The sequence below is a fragment of the Peromyscus maniculatus genome, chromosome 19 (genome assembly GCF_049852395.1).
Source record: "Peromyscus maniculatus bairdii isolate BWxNUB_F1_BW_parent chromosome 19, HU_Pman_BW_mat_3.1, whole genome shotgun sequence".
Taxonomy (NCBI): Eukaryota; Metazoa; Chordata; class Mammalia; order Rodentia; family Cricetidae; genus Peromyscus; species Peromyscus maniculatus.
Genome location: NC_134870.1, coordinates 24840022 through 24856024, shown reverse-complemented (window position 1 = coordinate 24856024; position 16003 = coordinate 24840022). Strand labels below are relative to the sequence as shown.

The 16003-nt window shown below is 44.6% G+C and overlaps 1 protein-coding gene across 3 annotated transcripts in view; it reads left to right on the top strand.

Annotated features, from left to right (window-relative positions):
* The first annotated feature begins 5915 nt into the window (after positions 1 to 5915).
* Etf1 (eukaryotic translation termination factor 1) overlaps positions 5916 to 16003 on the top strand; it is a 33295-nt gene continuing 23207 nt past the window's right edge. Inside the window, exons 1-2 of one of the 3 annotated variants that reach the window (XM_006977905.4) lie at positions 5916 to 6460; positions 6622 to 6725. In XM_006977905.4, the coding sequence (XP_006977967.1) occupies positions 6640 to 6725 (86 nt within the window). In that variant the 5' untranslated portion in view covers positions 5916 to 6460; positions 6622 to 6639. Of the gene's footprint in view, positions 6461 to 6621; positions 6854 to 13079; positions 13140 to 16003 lie in introns of those variants that run through there. The other 2 variants (XM_015996604.3, XM_076554969.1) reach the window with 2 other exon arrangements.

Genomic DNA, 16003 nt, shown 5'->3' with positions numbered 1-16003 from the left:
TTCCTTTGTAAATGTCAGTAGCTTCAGGACCGTAACTACACTATCAGTTTGCAGGGAGAAATGAAAATGACTTTCTAACATTGGCTAAAAGTGTGGACACACTGAAGATGTGGAGGGTCTAATACAATATATTGGCATGTATGCTGATGCAGAAGCACACCCAGGGCTACAAAGTGAGACCCTGTCTCAAAGGACTGGCACAAACAAATCTAGTTGTCATGGTCATCTGTCTAGGAAAAATACTGAGCAAGGTGTTTGCAGCTTTAACAAAATTGCAGTTGGTTTAAAGGCAACAGTGTCATTAGTATTACATCCTCATTTTTGGTTTCTGAGTCTTGGAACAGGAGCCCAAAGTTCTTCCTTTCTGCTTTCCCATCCTTGATGTGTTCTCACAGTTGTCCTTCTGAGAACGATCACTTTGTATACTTTTTTCTTGTGTGTCTGCAGTTATGTACACAAGTGCTGACCCCATGGAGCTATGGGCGGCTGAGCCCTAACAGTCGTGCTGCGAAGAACTGTATGTGCTGTCGATCTTTTTCTATATAAACCCCTTTATTTTTTGAGACAGGGTCTATGTAGAGTCCTGGGATTAAAGGCCTGTACCACCAAACCCATCAGCTTTCAAACATTTTGAGATAGAGATGAGGATATTAGGGTTTCCGAGACAGAAAAATAACAGTACATACAGCTAGATATGCTGTAAGGAATTAACAAATCCCACACACAACTCACTGTCATTAAGATGTAGACAGAAAAAAGGAAAAGGCTGGGCAATGGTGGTGCACACCTTTAATCCCAGCACCCAGGAGGCAGAGGCAGGTGCATCTCGATGAGTTTGAGGCCAGCCTGGTCTACAGAGTGAGAGCCAAGACAGGTACCAAAACGACACAGAAACCCTGTCTGGAAAAAAAGAAAAAAAAAAAAGATGTAGACAAAACAGCCAGTGGTGATTGAGTCCAAGATCGGAAGGTAAAGGCCTCAGCTGAAGCAAGGAATTCCAATTTCCATGTTATGTTGCAGCCCCTTAGGTTGCTGAATGATTCATACCCATGTTGGAATGCAAACCATATGTTTCCCCCTTTCTAAAGTGCTTGGTTAGACCCTCTTCCTCTAATCTTTCTAGGCTTAGTTTTACAGCAAGGTAATGCTGAAACTTCAGGTTGTTCAACTCAAACTTTTTTAGTAAAAAAATGTTAGCAAAGTACATACAGATTCATGTACTTTCTAAGATACCACTTGGATTGTCCTAAGTCTTAAATTAAAAAAAAAAAAAAAGTTTTGCATTTGTGTCTGTGGGTGTGTACATGCCATAGCACACCTTATGGGAGTTGATTCTCTCAACCATGTGGATTTCCAGGGATGGAACTCAGATCATCAGTGTTGGTAGCAAAAACCTTTACTCACTGAATCATCTTGTTGGATTAGTCCAGATTTAATCTTAGATCGATTGCTATACTATCTCAGCCTTTTTCCACAGCAGTCATATGTTATACAAACACCCTGTTCAAAGCTGTTAAAAATGTCTACAGGCTTTACGTAATGTGGCTACTTTTTTTTTTTTTTTTTTTTTTAATTTCATTTTAGGTTTGTCTTCTGCCCAAATATATGTTTGCACCAGGTAAGTGGCTCTGGTGCTCAGGTCAGGAGTCATTAGATTCCCTGAAACTGGAGTTGTGAAGGTTATGAGCCACCATGTGGATGCTAGGAACAGAATCTAGGTCCTCTGGCAAGAACAAGTGCTCTTGGCCAGCCCTAGATTTCACTTTGTTTTAAACTTGTGGCCTTTGTCTTAGTGGTGGTGGTTGTTGTTTTTTTTTTTAAAGATTGCCATTTTGTTCACTGGCTCCTTTTCCAGAGGACCTAGGTTTTGATTGCCAGTGCCCACACTGACACAACCATCCATAACCACAATTCCAGGAGATCAGGCACCCTCTGGCTACCTCAGACACCAGGAATGCATGAGGCTCTTTTAATACATACAGGCAAAAACAAATGCACACAGATTGTAGAGATTAACCCATCTGTGGTAGTGGGTGCAACTTTATCAAACCCAGAAAATAAGTTTTTGACTGTCTTGCTTTAGCTCATGCTGGCATCACACTTGGAGAAAAAAAAAATCTTGCTTAGCCTCCTGATTGCTAAGGTTATAAGCATGAAATCATCACACCTGCCTGAATTTATTTTGTTGTCTTTAGAGATTGAACCTAGGGCTTCAAACCACTAGAAGTCAATCTCCCAGCACATAAAGGTATTGTGTGTGTTGCTAAGAATCAAACTCCACTTTGCCTTGGGCACGTTTTATTGACAACACAACTAAGACAAGTTTTTTTGTTGGTATGTGTTTTGTTTGAGGGACAGCTGTGCCGTGAAGGATGGCCTTGAATTTCTGATCTCCCAGCCTTAGCCTCCCAAGTGTTCACCACCTAGTTTATCGGGTGCTGGAGATCGAGCCCAGCCTCGCATACACTTAAAAACCAGCAATTTACCAACAGAGAGAGCTACATCCTCAGCCTTTGTGTTTCTTGAGAAGATAGGTAAGAGGGCCATTATTAAAATTCTGGGCTACCTGAACTCAAGGGTTTAAGTGGTCTTCCTGCTTCAGCACCCCAAATACATCTCAAGTGCACACAACACCATGCTCAGAAAGATCAAAGGGGTTTGTTTTGGTTGCTGTTTGTTTTATAACCCCTACGACAGGGTTTTCTCTAGCTCTGGCTATCCTGGAACTCACTCTGTAGAGTAGGCTGGCCTTAAATTCAGAGACGCACCTACCTCTGCCAAAGAGCCCTGGTATTAAAGGCATGAGCCATCACCAACTGGTTTAGGAGAATAGTTCTTAACTATAAAAGGAATATAAAGAGAAATTAAAACCAAAAGCATGGGTGATGTTTCCTCAGCAACATAATTTGAATGGCCAGGATAAGTAGCAATCCTGTTGGCCTGTTTGGTGCTGCTATGATGGTCTGTCTGGAGACTGGAAAAGCCCAAGAATTGAGGGTCTGACAGCTACCAAATTTCTTCTTGCTGCATTATCCCAAATAGATCGGCAGAGTAACAAAGGATTGAGCTTGTAGGCTCAAGCGCTTTTATATTAGCATTGGTCCATTCAGGAGGCTATAACCCGCATCCCCCTTTAGGTCCTACCTCAGAGACTCAACAGGTGGGAGATCTATTCAAGCCATAGCACTCAAACTTCCTAGGCAATTAAGGAATCTTTCTAGGTTTCTCTATTAGTTTCTCTATTATGCTGTTTACATGAATGGATTAATATTCCCTCAACTTTAAAATCTTCAAATCTCTTAGAGAAGGTGTAATATAACAAAACACACGAAACAGTATAGTGGAACACTTGTCATACAGATTAAGATTTTGTTACCTTGCACATCCCACACCTGATGCTTAATCCTAAGTATTTCATCATGCATTTTGCATGATCCCCACAATTACCAAGATCAGGAAAATTATTGATACAACACTTTAGCCATATTAAAACCCCCACCAAGCATGTGGCTCACACCTGAAATCTCAGCACCTAAGAGACTGGGGCTCAGGAATTCCCCAAGTTTGGAGCCAGCATTGACCTCAGTTAGAACCTGTCTTGAAAACAATAAAAGCAATCCCTTTGATAGAGCATAGGACCACATCAATCCCAAAGTAAACACCTGAAGTTCTTTAAAGTTTTGACTCAGAAGGTAGAGATTAGAAACAACATAGTGGTCTGTAAGGTGGAAACTGCAAAGTGTACTTCAGCCAGTCCTTGGGCACTGAACATTTTTGGAGACTTTTTCTTTTGTTTTTGGAGACAGTTTCTCTGTATAGCCCTAGCTGTCCTGGAACTAACTGTAGACCAGGCTGGCCTCGAACTTAGAGATCCACCTGCCTCCGCCTCCTGAGTGCTGGGATCAAAGGCGTGTACCACCAACTGCCCTGGGCCCACTGGACTTTTTATTTATTCATTAGAGACAGGGTCTCACATAACCCAGGGTGCCTTAAACTTACTCTGCAGCTTGGGCAGCCCTTGAACTCAAGATCCTCCTGCCTCATTCTTTGAAGAATAGAGAATTTAGGCCATGTATGACCCTACCCTCCGATTGCCACCCAAGCACAGTTTTTGGTTTCCTTGTTTGAGATAGGAATCTGTCCCCCACCCTCAACTCTCATACAGTACCAGTGCAGCTGTGACTGGCTATAGACTAGCTAAACTACAGGTATGCACCACCAAGCCAGTTTGGTCTTTTTTTTTTCCACCCCCACTGTGAAACAGTTCAAATCCAGAGTTTTGCTCATGCAAGACAAGTGTTCTACAACTGAGGTATATCCCTATTATGGGACTCTAGTTGGGGCAGAAAAAAAACAAAAACAAAAACAAAACAAAACAAAAAAAACATGTAACCCCAGGAAGGGTTGCAGATACAGCACAGATAGCAGGTGGTAGAGTGCTTCCTAGCATCCTCACGGCCAAGGTAATAGGCATTCGTTTTATTAACACACTTGATGAATTGTTTACATTCAACGTCTGGCCATATGCCTGTGTTTTTTTCCATACTAGGCACCAGCTGGGTGTTCAATTCACACTACCCGGAGTTAGCACTAGATCCCACAAGAGCAGTCTCTAGGCCTAACCCCACTTTGGACGCCTAGTAAGAGTTCCAGGTTGAAACCCGTGCATCTGACAAACTGGGGATCCTTCTTGCTGGGTTTGATAACTTGCTAGATGGCTCACAGAACTCAAGGAAACACTTTATCCACTCCAAAGGATGTTACAAAAGATACAGAATAACATCCTGATGAGGGATACATGGAATAAAGTCTAGGAGGGTCCTGAGCCCTGGACTTGTATCTCTTCTGGTTCTTGCTATTGCATATGAAAGACCTACCCGTCTTTCAAATGCTTTGCTTGGCTTTCAACTACCTCTTCCCCCTGCTGCTGCAGCACACTGCCCTTTTTGTAGCTCCTCAAATATATCAGGCCTCCACAGATAAATTTTTTCGTCCTTCATACCTCATTTCAGAATTAAACCACTTGTCATACACTCTCATAATATTCGTGCAATTATTTTAACATACAAATATAAAAGCCAGCTGGGGTTAGTGGCTCACAGCTGTAACCCCATCCATTCGGAAGGCTGAGGCAGGAGTATTGGCCGGATTTTGAGGCCAACACTAAAATCTTGCCTCAAATAAAACTAAAAATTACGAACGGTTGCCAGGCAGCGGTGGCGCACGCCTTTACCCAGCAATCGGCTCTGAGTTTAAGGCCAGCCTGGTTTACAGAACGAGTTCCAGGACAGCCAGGGCTACACAGAAACCCTGTCTCAAAAAAAAAAAAAAAAAAAAAAAAAAAAAAAAAAAAAGAAAAAAGAAAAGAAAAATTATGAACTCAAAAATTATAAACTCAACCAGACTATGAGCTCCATTAGAGGTGCATTACTTACTCGGTTCACCTTTATTTCCAGAAAAACGAGATCCAGCACTTGCTCGGAGTTCAAATATTTGAATGCACACAAGTGAAGCGAAGAGAGACAGACAATTGGAAAGCTTAATTCGTAACAGTTCTAATGTTTCCAACATTCTCCCCCACCTCCACGCTCAACAGTTAACAAAACATGCATGCTCTCAGATACCTTGGGTCTCCAACCTCACGCAACCAACCCTCTCATCCTTCAACCCCAAAAGTCCCAAATCCAAAGTGAACCCATAGTAACTAGCACCGAAACGATCAGAAACCCTCCTTCACCCCTGCGCAGCCGATCGGTTCCAGCCTCGGCCAAGATCCTAATCCCGACCTAGAGGCCGGGATTCTGAACTTTGGTTCGCGAAGCCACCATGCACACATGCACTTGGTCAGCGATAAAGGTGAAGCGCGTAGAGATGCGTCCTCCATGCTTTTCAAACGCCGCTGACCGCACGCACGTACATACGTGTCGGGATGAGAAGCTAGACCCTGCGTCGCAGAGCTTCGGGTGTCCGTGCAGGTTAAGGGGGGAAGAACGAAAGACAACGACCACTCTCTCGCGCCCTTTAAGAGCCACCCCCATTCCAGGCCGTAGAAGCCGAGAAAATGCTCGCGAGAGCCCTCGGATTCGGCCCGCTTCCTCCTCCCGGCTAGCCGGTCCGGAAGGAAGGCGGTGCCTCCCGCTTCCCGGCCTATACCTCACAAGGCAGCGCGGCCGCCGAGGCAGCCAATCAGCGAGCCTCTTGTAAGCAGAAGCGCGGCGAGCCAATGGGAAGTCGCGGCGCGCGCAGAGCCTCTCCTCGTCGCACCGGCCCCCTCCCTTCCGCCCGCCGACTTCCACTCCGCCCCTGGCGGAGGAAGTGAGATCAGAGGCCCCATGTGAGCGGATTGCAACACATGCAGCTGCCTGGAGAGAGGGAGCCGGTGTCCTACGTCAGAGCCGCCGCCGCCGCGGAGCCGCCGCCGGGGAGGAGCAGCCGCTACCGCCCAGGACTGGGCCCTTAGGTAAAGCGGGCGTAGGAGAGGCCGGCGTCCGATGCGGCGGGCAGTCGGGGCGGGGAGAAGAGGGCAGCTCGGGGGGGTGGCGAAGAAGGGGGCCGCTCTGCCCCAGCGGCGGCGCTAACTCTGTGGTCTTGGTGTCTCCGGGCCCCGCCGGGCCGCTCTAGGGAGGAGGAGGCGAGAAGATGGCGGACGACCCCAGTGCTGCCGATAGGAACGTGGAGATCTGGAAGATCAAGAAGCTCATTAAGAGCTTGGAGGCGGCCCGCGGGTGAGCGCCGCGTCCGGCCCCCCCCGTGCCCTCTCGGATCCCGGACCCCTCAGGATGGCCGCCCCCGCGCCGCATGGCCGGATGAGGAGAACCCGGCACTAGCCAACTCCCGCCTTCTGGACCTCTGGGTAGTAGCCTCTGACTGGAGGGCGAGGGTCGGCGCGGCTGGCCGGGGAAGAAGTCCTTCCCCCTATTGGGGGTCAGGAGTCCGGCTCCCACGGCTCAGATCACTCGGCCCCCTCTCCGGAGGAAGCCACTGCTACTTCTGAACCCACCCTCGAGCCCTTGAATCCAGCGCCTCACTTTTCGGGCTCCCGGTGCTGCCACCCGACTTGGGTGCTGTTGGGGCAAAGTACTTGGCGTTCCTTTCCGAACGCCCTACCCTGATTTTTCTCTCTTCCTCTCGCTTCACGTTCCTCAGCCAGGCCTCATTAAAATGGCCTCCCCCACTTGGACTCACAAGTCCCGTGTGGGTGAAGTTTTGGTGGGGAGGGCGGGTGAAGGAGAGCTGGCCAAGAGAGATCTTCCTGGCTCACCTTTATTTCCCTGGGTCTTAGACTTCCCCTAAGTTTTCTAATTACCCCGGAGCTTCCTGGTTTTAGCTGTTCCAAGACCCGCCTATAAACCGAAAATGCCAGCGTGTGCGGGATGGGGTGGTGGTGGTTTTTTTGTTAACAAATCTGTTGTGTGCCTATTCAAGAGAATTCCAGGTAATGGGACTGTTTGATAGGAACCATAATAACAGAGTCCTTGTTGGCTTTCCTGTGGAGCTTCTTGGGAAGAGAGTTGCCTGGTGGACTAATAATGCTGTGGAAATTCAAAACTGACTTAAAGTGAGGTTTCTGTCTCATGTAAGTTGTATAAGAATTTGTAGGTGTGCCCATTCCTGGGTGAATAAGCGAGGTTGAAAGTAGCCATATGTTTTGTGTGAGAGTGTGTCAGGAGTATTTGTGTTTCTTCTATTTCTTGCTGTATTTTGTTACTTTCCCAGTTAGAGAAACTTTTTACTACTTGGGGTGTCCCCACCCTAAAAATGGAGCATTATATATTCCTGCACTCCAGAGCATTCTTACAACAGAGTGGCTTTCTTCCAGGCCATGTGGGAAGTTGATTTGAGCACACAAATGACATTCTGTTTTTCAGCCCGAGTTTGTCGCTGGTGGAGAGCTTGACAGTGATATGAGGACCACCTTTGGCACCAAGTTCGTTTAACTTTTTGAAATGGATTTGGCCTGATTCTACTTAAGTCCGTGGTTTTTAAAGCAGGGTGCTTTTGCTTTGGTGTTTCATTCTTAATAAATGAGCAGCACTAATTTCTGTTTGGGATTAGACTTCTGAAAGTTTGGTTCTGTTTGGTGTTTTACTCATCTCTTTGATGTAGTGTAAACACTTGAGTTGAAGGTGGATGCTTTTAATGTTATTTCTTAAGGTGTTTTTTTTTTTTTTAATTTAATGGACTTACTCATAGGAACTTGTACCGTGTGGAGAGTGAAAATAAATAGTCCCAAATGTAAAAATACCGTATAGGAACGTTAATGGAGGTCATGATTCATTATGATGCCAAGAAGTAGCCGGGTACCATTGTTTCAGTGGGCTACCTCAAAGCTCTCGTGGGGTATTGACACTTAGGATTTGCTGCTGTTACATTGTTTCAAGTTGGACTTGAACTTGTTCGTTGTTGTCTCGGTGCTTTCATTTAGGCTGGTCCATTTGTTAGAATTTGGATGTAGTGCATTCTCTGAAGCAGTTCGACTATGAATTCTTTACTAATTTGCTTGTTTGAGTGAAGTTAACATTGAAGACAACACTGCTTAATAAGTTACTTTTCTTTCTCCTCCAACGTGAAAGTTTTAAGACTCTCTTAAAAGCCTTTGGAAACTTTATTTTCTAGTTTAGAAAAGTTCAGTAAGGATGCTAAACAATATTTTAGACAGGATTATGCAGTCTAAAATAGCTAGACTCTTCCTCTAAACAAATAATGTAGTTTATAATCTTGTCCTATTTTGCTTAATAATTTAGCTAGGATTTGGTTACACCTTGAGCCCATGGAAATGTTAAGATCCTGTCTATCTCAGATGTTGGTCAGGGAATCCACAGTTTTATTGTATGTGGCTCAGAACTTTCTGGGTACAGTACATACCAGTTTCTTTTGGGAAATGGCAAGATTTATTTTTCATTGCTGAGATGTATTACACTTTAAATTTTCATAGTGTTTTATGTGACACCCCCCCCCCCAAATTTTTTTTAATGTTTTTGTGAGTCAGCTGGCCTCCCAACTCATTATGTGGCTGGCTGAAGCTGGCTTGGCCTGATCTGCTTCCATCCCCAAGTGCTGAGGTTAGAGGATGAGCTACTAATACTAAAATATTCTTGCAATGATTGTGATGAACCTTAAAGACAAATTAAATGGCAAGTGGATCCATATGTGCCAGTATTTGGGGGTGCACCAGTTAATGTCAGTAGAAAACTAATTAAGGTTTGTAGTCGGATGCAGCTAGCACAAGACAAGGTAGTGATGGGTGCCTAGAATTGTCTCAGAAATGAATAGGAACTTGTGGGCAGAGGTAAGATGTGGGTCTGCTTCCCTCTGTCCCGTTAGCTTTCTTTCAACTTCTTTGTGTGTACGAGTGGATGTTTGTAGAGGGCAAAGGAGAACTTTGTGGCATTAGGGCATTGGTTGATTTTCTCCTTCTACTTTAATCAAGTTCTGAGGCTGGAACTCAGGTCATCAGGGCCCCAAGACTTTTTTGTTTGTTTGTTTGTTTGAGACAGGGTTTCTCAGTGTAGTTTTGGTGCCTGTCCTGAATCTCGCTCTGTAGACCAGGCTGGCCTCGAACTCACAGAGATCCACCTGGCTCCACCTCCTAAGTGCTGGGATTAAAAGCGTGCCCCACCACCCAGCGGCTTTTTTTTCCCCCTTGAGTCAGGTTCTCATATGAAGCCCTGGCTGGCCTGGAATTCAACATATAGCTGAGGATGGCCTCCAGCTCCCAGAGATGTGTGTGTCTCTGCTCGTATGTGCTTTCACCGTAATCAGCCTAAACACTACTTTTTAAAAATTACCTGAATCAGTAGTTTTGAAGTTTACTCAGTCTGTATGTGGTTATCTTTTGGTATATAACCAACCAAATGTAGTGTATCTTAAAAAGAACTACCCACAAAATGGACTCAATAGTTCAAATACATTGACAGGATGAAGTAACCACAAAATAATTGAGCATTTTTTCATAGATGCTTTGAGGCGATACATTGTCATTTAACATTCACATCAATAAATGTCACCGTTTGATACACAGAAGCAGCTGAGGCTGAGAGCTTAGATAATGTTGTCCTGAATGTCACAGTGTGAAAATGTGAGGCTAGAGGAGCAAAAGCAGGCTGTGGAGGCCTCCGTGACCTGTGATGTTTGTTCTAAGCCTGGTTTCCACGTGTGTAACTGTGCGTAGTGATCCAAATATCCACATTCTGATTTGTGAACCCAAATGTGCAAGACTAGTCGTAAAAATTACTCTGAGTCCCGCAGACTGTATTTGTGGAATTGCCCTACAAAGACTAAAGGTTTCTAAGCTGGTGGGCCTGTACCTGTTTTGTTTTCATTGAAGTGAGGTTGAATATTTAAATTTACATGTGCTAATAGATAACCAGCCAGTTGTTTTCTTATGTATGTCTCTTAATACTTGGCTGTATATGATTTCACCTCTTTATGATTGTCTAGGTATAGTCCCAAAGTTGACTTACAAGGAAAAACATGCACACAGACAAAACTGGATCTAATGCCACATGAGTTGAACCACATTTGGTTTCAAATAAGGAACTTAGAGCAGGTTTCTAGGTCTTTTTGTTTTTCTTGAGATAGGGTCTCCTATGTTCTGGGCTGAGTTTGAATGCTTGATATTTCTGCCTCAATCTCCCAAGTGCTGGGATTATAGGATGAGCCACCATGACCAGTTCATCACTCCAGCTTTTGGGAAAAGGAATGGTCCTGAGTTCAGGGTCAGTTGGCTACAGGAGATACACATCTTTCTCCTCTTAATAAAAGAAACATTTTCTTTTTCTTTTGGTTTTTGGAGACAGGGTTTCTCTGTGTAGCCCTGACTGTCCTGGAACTGTAGACCAGGCTCACCTCAAACTCCACCTAGCAGAACATTTTCAAACTAGTGAATTTCAGTGAATGTGGGTTTTAAAGATATTTAAATGGGGTTTAAGCATGAGGATTAAGAGAATGTGTTACTTAGAAGAAAGTGGTATTGGCTTTTTCTTTCTTTTTTATTTACTTCACTTTATTTTGTGTGCATTGGTGTGAAGGTGTCAGATCCTCTGGAACTAGAGTTACCGACAGTTGTGAGCTGCCATGTGGGTGCTGGGAATTGAACCCGGGTCCTCTGGAAGAGCAGTCAGTGCTCTTAAATGCTGAGCCATCTCTCTAGCCCCCGGTATTGGCTTCTTAAGGAAGAGTGTGAGAAAGTAGCTCTTCATAGTCTGGAAGGGCTGGTTGTGACAAAGGCAATGCATTGGCTAGGGCTCTCACTTGATGGCACAGTTCTAAAGTAAAACCAGTGATACGGTTTTCAGAAATGATACCTTCCAGTCAGGTGCTCTTTCTCCTCGCCCCTTTTCCATCCCTTCCTCTACTCCTTCCTGTTTTGCATACTCTGCATTTGCAAATATGTATTGGGAGGAAGAGTACTGGAGATTGAACTCAGAGTTGCAAGGGAGCACTGAGTGAACCTTCCAAGCCGTTTTGAAAGATACTGGTTTTGCTCCTAGTAATTGAACCCAGGGTCTGTCCATTCTAGGCTGTCACCCTGTTACTAAGCCACAGCCTCAGCCCTCAGTCTTTGGGGGTTAAGATACAGTCACACTCAATTTTTACCACTGGCTTGTCTCGGGCTTGGTGACTATCTTCATAGGCTTTCCTATAGCCACCTAAACCATTAAAGATTCAGGCTCCGAAAGAGAGAGAGCTTTTATTCATCCCTTTGTCGTGTGTGCCATGCCCTCATCTGAAATTTAAAAAAGAGAGAGAAAAGAATCAGAATATTTTCCATTCAGGGGAGAGATGATTGTAAAACAAATTGCAGAGACTTGTTTGACATATAACAGGTTATATATATTTAACTGTGAATAGAAATCTTGGATTGTGCTGGGCTGTGGTGGTACATGCCTTTAATCCCAGAACTTGGGAGGCAGAGGCAGACAGATCTCTGTGAGTTCAAGAACAGCCAGGGCTGTTACACAGAGAAACTGTCTTAAAAAACCACGCGGGGGGGGGGGGGGGGTGAATCTTAGATTGTTAGTGGTGATGTTTGACATAATAGGTCAAAATGTCTAGCACTGTATGCTGTAATAGCCCAAGTTCCCCTCCAGCTGGTTATCCACTTGCCTCCGCCTTTGGAGTGCTGGGATTTTAAGCATGTGCCATTCTTCCTGAATGCATAGGTTAGTGCTTTCCTGTTATATACGCAAACATTGATCCTTTAGAAATAGCTTAGAGGAGCTAGGTCTAGTGGCACTGGACTAATTTTAGCTACCTGTGAAGCTGAGGCAGGAAGTTACATGTTCAAAGTCTGCCTGGGTAACTAAATGACATCCTGACTCAAAATAAAATGTAAAAAGTAGTCTTGTGATATCATTCATCATAGGGTACTTGCCTAACATGTTCAGGGTGATCCTAACTGTCTCAAAAAATAAGAGAGTAATTGAGAAAGACCATGGTTAACCTCTGGCCTCGACATGCACCTGCACATAGAAAAAAGTGGTCAGAGAGAGGAAGGGGAGTGATGAGCGCATCTATAATAGGATGTGGTAGTCTTCCTCAGGTACCCCTCCAAGTGTCTTAATTCAGAACGGTAGTATTCTGCACAAAGTACTATGTACTATGGATCTAATGAACAATCACTTTGAGTTTCAAGTCTTGACACACACATTGTGGTAGGAGATACTCTTCCAGGGAAGGGAGAGTCTCTAGACCCACTCTTCAGAAAGCAAGCGTGCAGTGTTAGAATGCATTTACTGCAGTGTGTAGTAAGGTTTTTCCTGTCCTTCCTGCCACACTACTTAGACCAGGAGGACTCTTTTTCTTTGAACATAGGGCTTGAGAGAGTACTTGCATACCAGTTCTGCTAAGATACTTGCTTGTGAGAAAACTAAAATTATTAGCTTTGTAGCAGGGTTTTTAATGGTCTTAGAGTGCTTGAAGAGTGGGAAGGAACTTTTTGCCTGCCCATTATCAGGTCTGTCTGTCCAGTAGATCGTCTCCAGCAGAGATTCTGAGTCCAGCCTATTCTCCAGGAATCTCAGAATAGAATCTTCTCCTAGGATACATTCTGTAGGTGTCTTCTCATTCTTTAGCAGCCTGCTATCTTAAGAGGGAGTAAAGGGGGGGTAGGAAGGTTCGAAGCTTTTTTCCATCAGGTTAGAAATTATGTGGCTTCCCACTCAGGCACTGAGAGCTCAGTGAGACTGCCTCTAATAGCAGGCTTTATCATTGCCATTTGACATACTTTGGACCCTTGGCTACTACCTTGTTACAGCCCTTCCTACTAGGTTCAAAGGACCTGGCATTTTTGGGTTCCTGGCAACTCTTTCTAGTCGTGTTGATAACCTGATAACCTGAGGCCATTGGCCTGACTTATACTTGGTGTTTTGAGACAGGGTTTTGCTCCAGAGTAGTCTTGAACTCTGAAAATCCTCCTGCCTCCGCCTCCCAGGTGCAGGAGTATAAGTGTCTAACATTGATCCTTTAATGCTTTCTTGATGGTTTTTCTTTGTTGTTGTTGTTTGGTTTTGGTTTTTCAGACAGGGTTTCCTCTGTGTATCCCTGACTGTCCTGGAACTCACTCTGTAGACCAGGCTGGCCTCAATCTCAGAGCTCTGCCTGCCTCTGTCTCCTGAGTGCTGGGATTAACTTTGCTTTCATGTCTGGTGTCTTGAGTTGGCTGAAGGAAAGAGTTCCCCTTATTTGTGTTGTCTAGGCCAGGCTAGTGTGTGTCTACCTCCTCCCACTCCCCAAACAGGGTGTCTCTGTGTATCCCTGACTGTCCTGGAACTCACTCTGTAGACCAGGCTGGCCTCAGACTCAGAGATCTGCCTGCCTCTGCCTCTGCCTCCCGAGTGCTGGGATTAAAGGGTGCGCCAGGCTGACTAGGCTGGTTAAGCTTGTGGCCTGCACCCATGTACCTGGCCAGGACTGTGGTTTCCTGTCACCACATTGTCATTGATCTTCGGAAACAGCCTTTGGGGGATGACCCTTGTTAAAGGTTTTGTCTTTTCCTACTGTGTATTTTAGTTTGTTTTTGTGGTACTGCTTGGGGATCAACTCCAGGACCCAGCCCATGCTGCACAAGTATTTCTGCCACTGACCTACCCTAGCTCCATTCCACCAGGTCTGTGACTTTCAAGTTACAATTTTCTCTGCACATCAAAAATTAAATCCACAAATGCATTTTGACTGTTAGCCAGTCAAGTGACAAGTTTATCAAACCATCTGTTATGACGTAGACAGATATTTAAGAAAAATGTACGTAATAAAATGAGAAGGTGGGGGCTCATGTGATGGCTCAATAAAGATGCTGCTATACATCAGAACCTAAATTCTATTCTGGAAACCTACAGATTATCCTCTGACCTCCACATAAGTGTCATGGCCATGGGCCACACTTGTGCGTGCGTGCACACAAATACATGTAATCAAAGTTGTGTTTTGTTTTGGGGTTTGGTTTGGTTTGGTATGTTTGATTTTAGTGTTTTGGAGACAGGGTTTCTCTGTATAGTCCTATCTGTCCTGGAACTCGATGTAGACCAGGCTGGTCTCAAACTCAGAGATCCACCTATCTCCTGAGGGCTGGGATTAAAGGGGTGTGCCATTACTACCTGGGTAAGTTTCTTTTTAAAAAATGAGAACATGGTCTGCTAGTCATCCCTGGAATGGTAACACAGCCATTTTCAGCCCCAAGTTAAGTACAGACTAACATAGTTAGAGGAGTTAGTATAGGCGGTGATCTTTATTTTGCTTTTTGAGACAAGGTATCATTCTGTAGCCCAGGCTAGCCCAGAGTTCACAGGAATCCTTGTGCCTTAACCTTCCAAGTTCTGTGATTTCAGGCAGTAGTCACCAAGCCTAACTTACAGTCTTTGCTTTTTGTTTTGTTTTGTTTTTTGAGACAGGGTTTCTCTGTGTAGCTTTGGTGCCTGTCTTGGATCTCGCTCTGTAGACCAGGCTGGCCTCAAATTCACAGAAATCCACCTGGCTCTGCCTCCCGAATGCTAGGATTAAAGGCGTGAGCCACCATTGCCACCTGGCCTCCAATTTATAGTCTTAAATGACATATTGGATGCTATCCAAAAAGAAGTAGGTTAACCACTTGAACAAAAATTAGAAAGTATCTTAGTAAGGTAGGTGTTTAAAAACAATGTTACTTTGCAGGGCTGGAGAAATAAATGGCTCAGCAGTTAGAAGCTGGGTTTTTCTTTTTGTTTCCTTTTTTTAAGGATTGTTACTTTGCAAGCCAAGTAATAAAGTAGCCAAGCCCACATTTGTGATCCCAGTAGTGGGGGGAGGCTGATGCTGGAGGATCACAAGTTCAAGGCCAACCTGAGCAATGAGACTTTTTCTCAGAAGAGAAAGAAAAGATTACTTTGTGTTTGCCTCGTATGTGCCAGGCACAGCAGAAAAGTTGGTTTGGGCATTCCTGTTGTATTGTGTGCCTGGAGACTCTCTGGCATGGTAGACTAAAGCTATGACTGCAGTTTTACGATTGTCATGGTGATGTTTCATTGTTTGGAGATAAGATCTCTGAAACTGGCCCTCCTGTCTCTACTTCCCATGTATCCCATAGCTGGTGTGGTTCATTCTTGTATTGTGCTGGGGGCTGAACCAGTTAGAATCTTTTGTGGTATTGGAAATTGAACCCATGACCCTTAAATGCTAGGCAAGTGCTCTTCCACTGAGCTACACATTCCTTTTTTTTTTTTTTTTTTTTTAATAACCGCAGCTGAGGACTGAACCCAGGGCCTTGCGCTTGGTAGGCAGGCGCTCTACCACTGAGCAAAATCCCCAACCCCGAGCTACACATTCTTGGGCCCTAAAATTCTACGTCTTGTTGTTTAGATTTAATTTATTTTAATTAATAAATTAATTAATATGTGTGTGCAGGTGCATGAAGAGGCCAGAGTCGGATTACCCTGGAGTTACAGGCAGTTGTGAGCTGCCTGGTGTGGGCTTGAGGGATTGAACTCAGGTCCTATGGAAAAGCAGCAGGTGCTCTTATTCCAGCCTC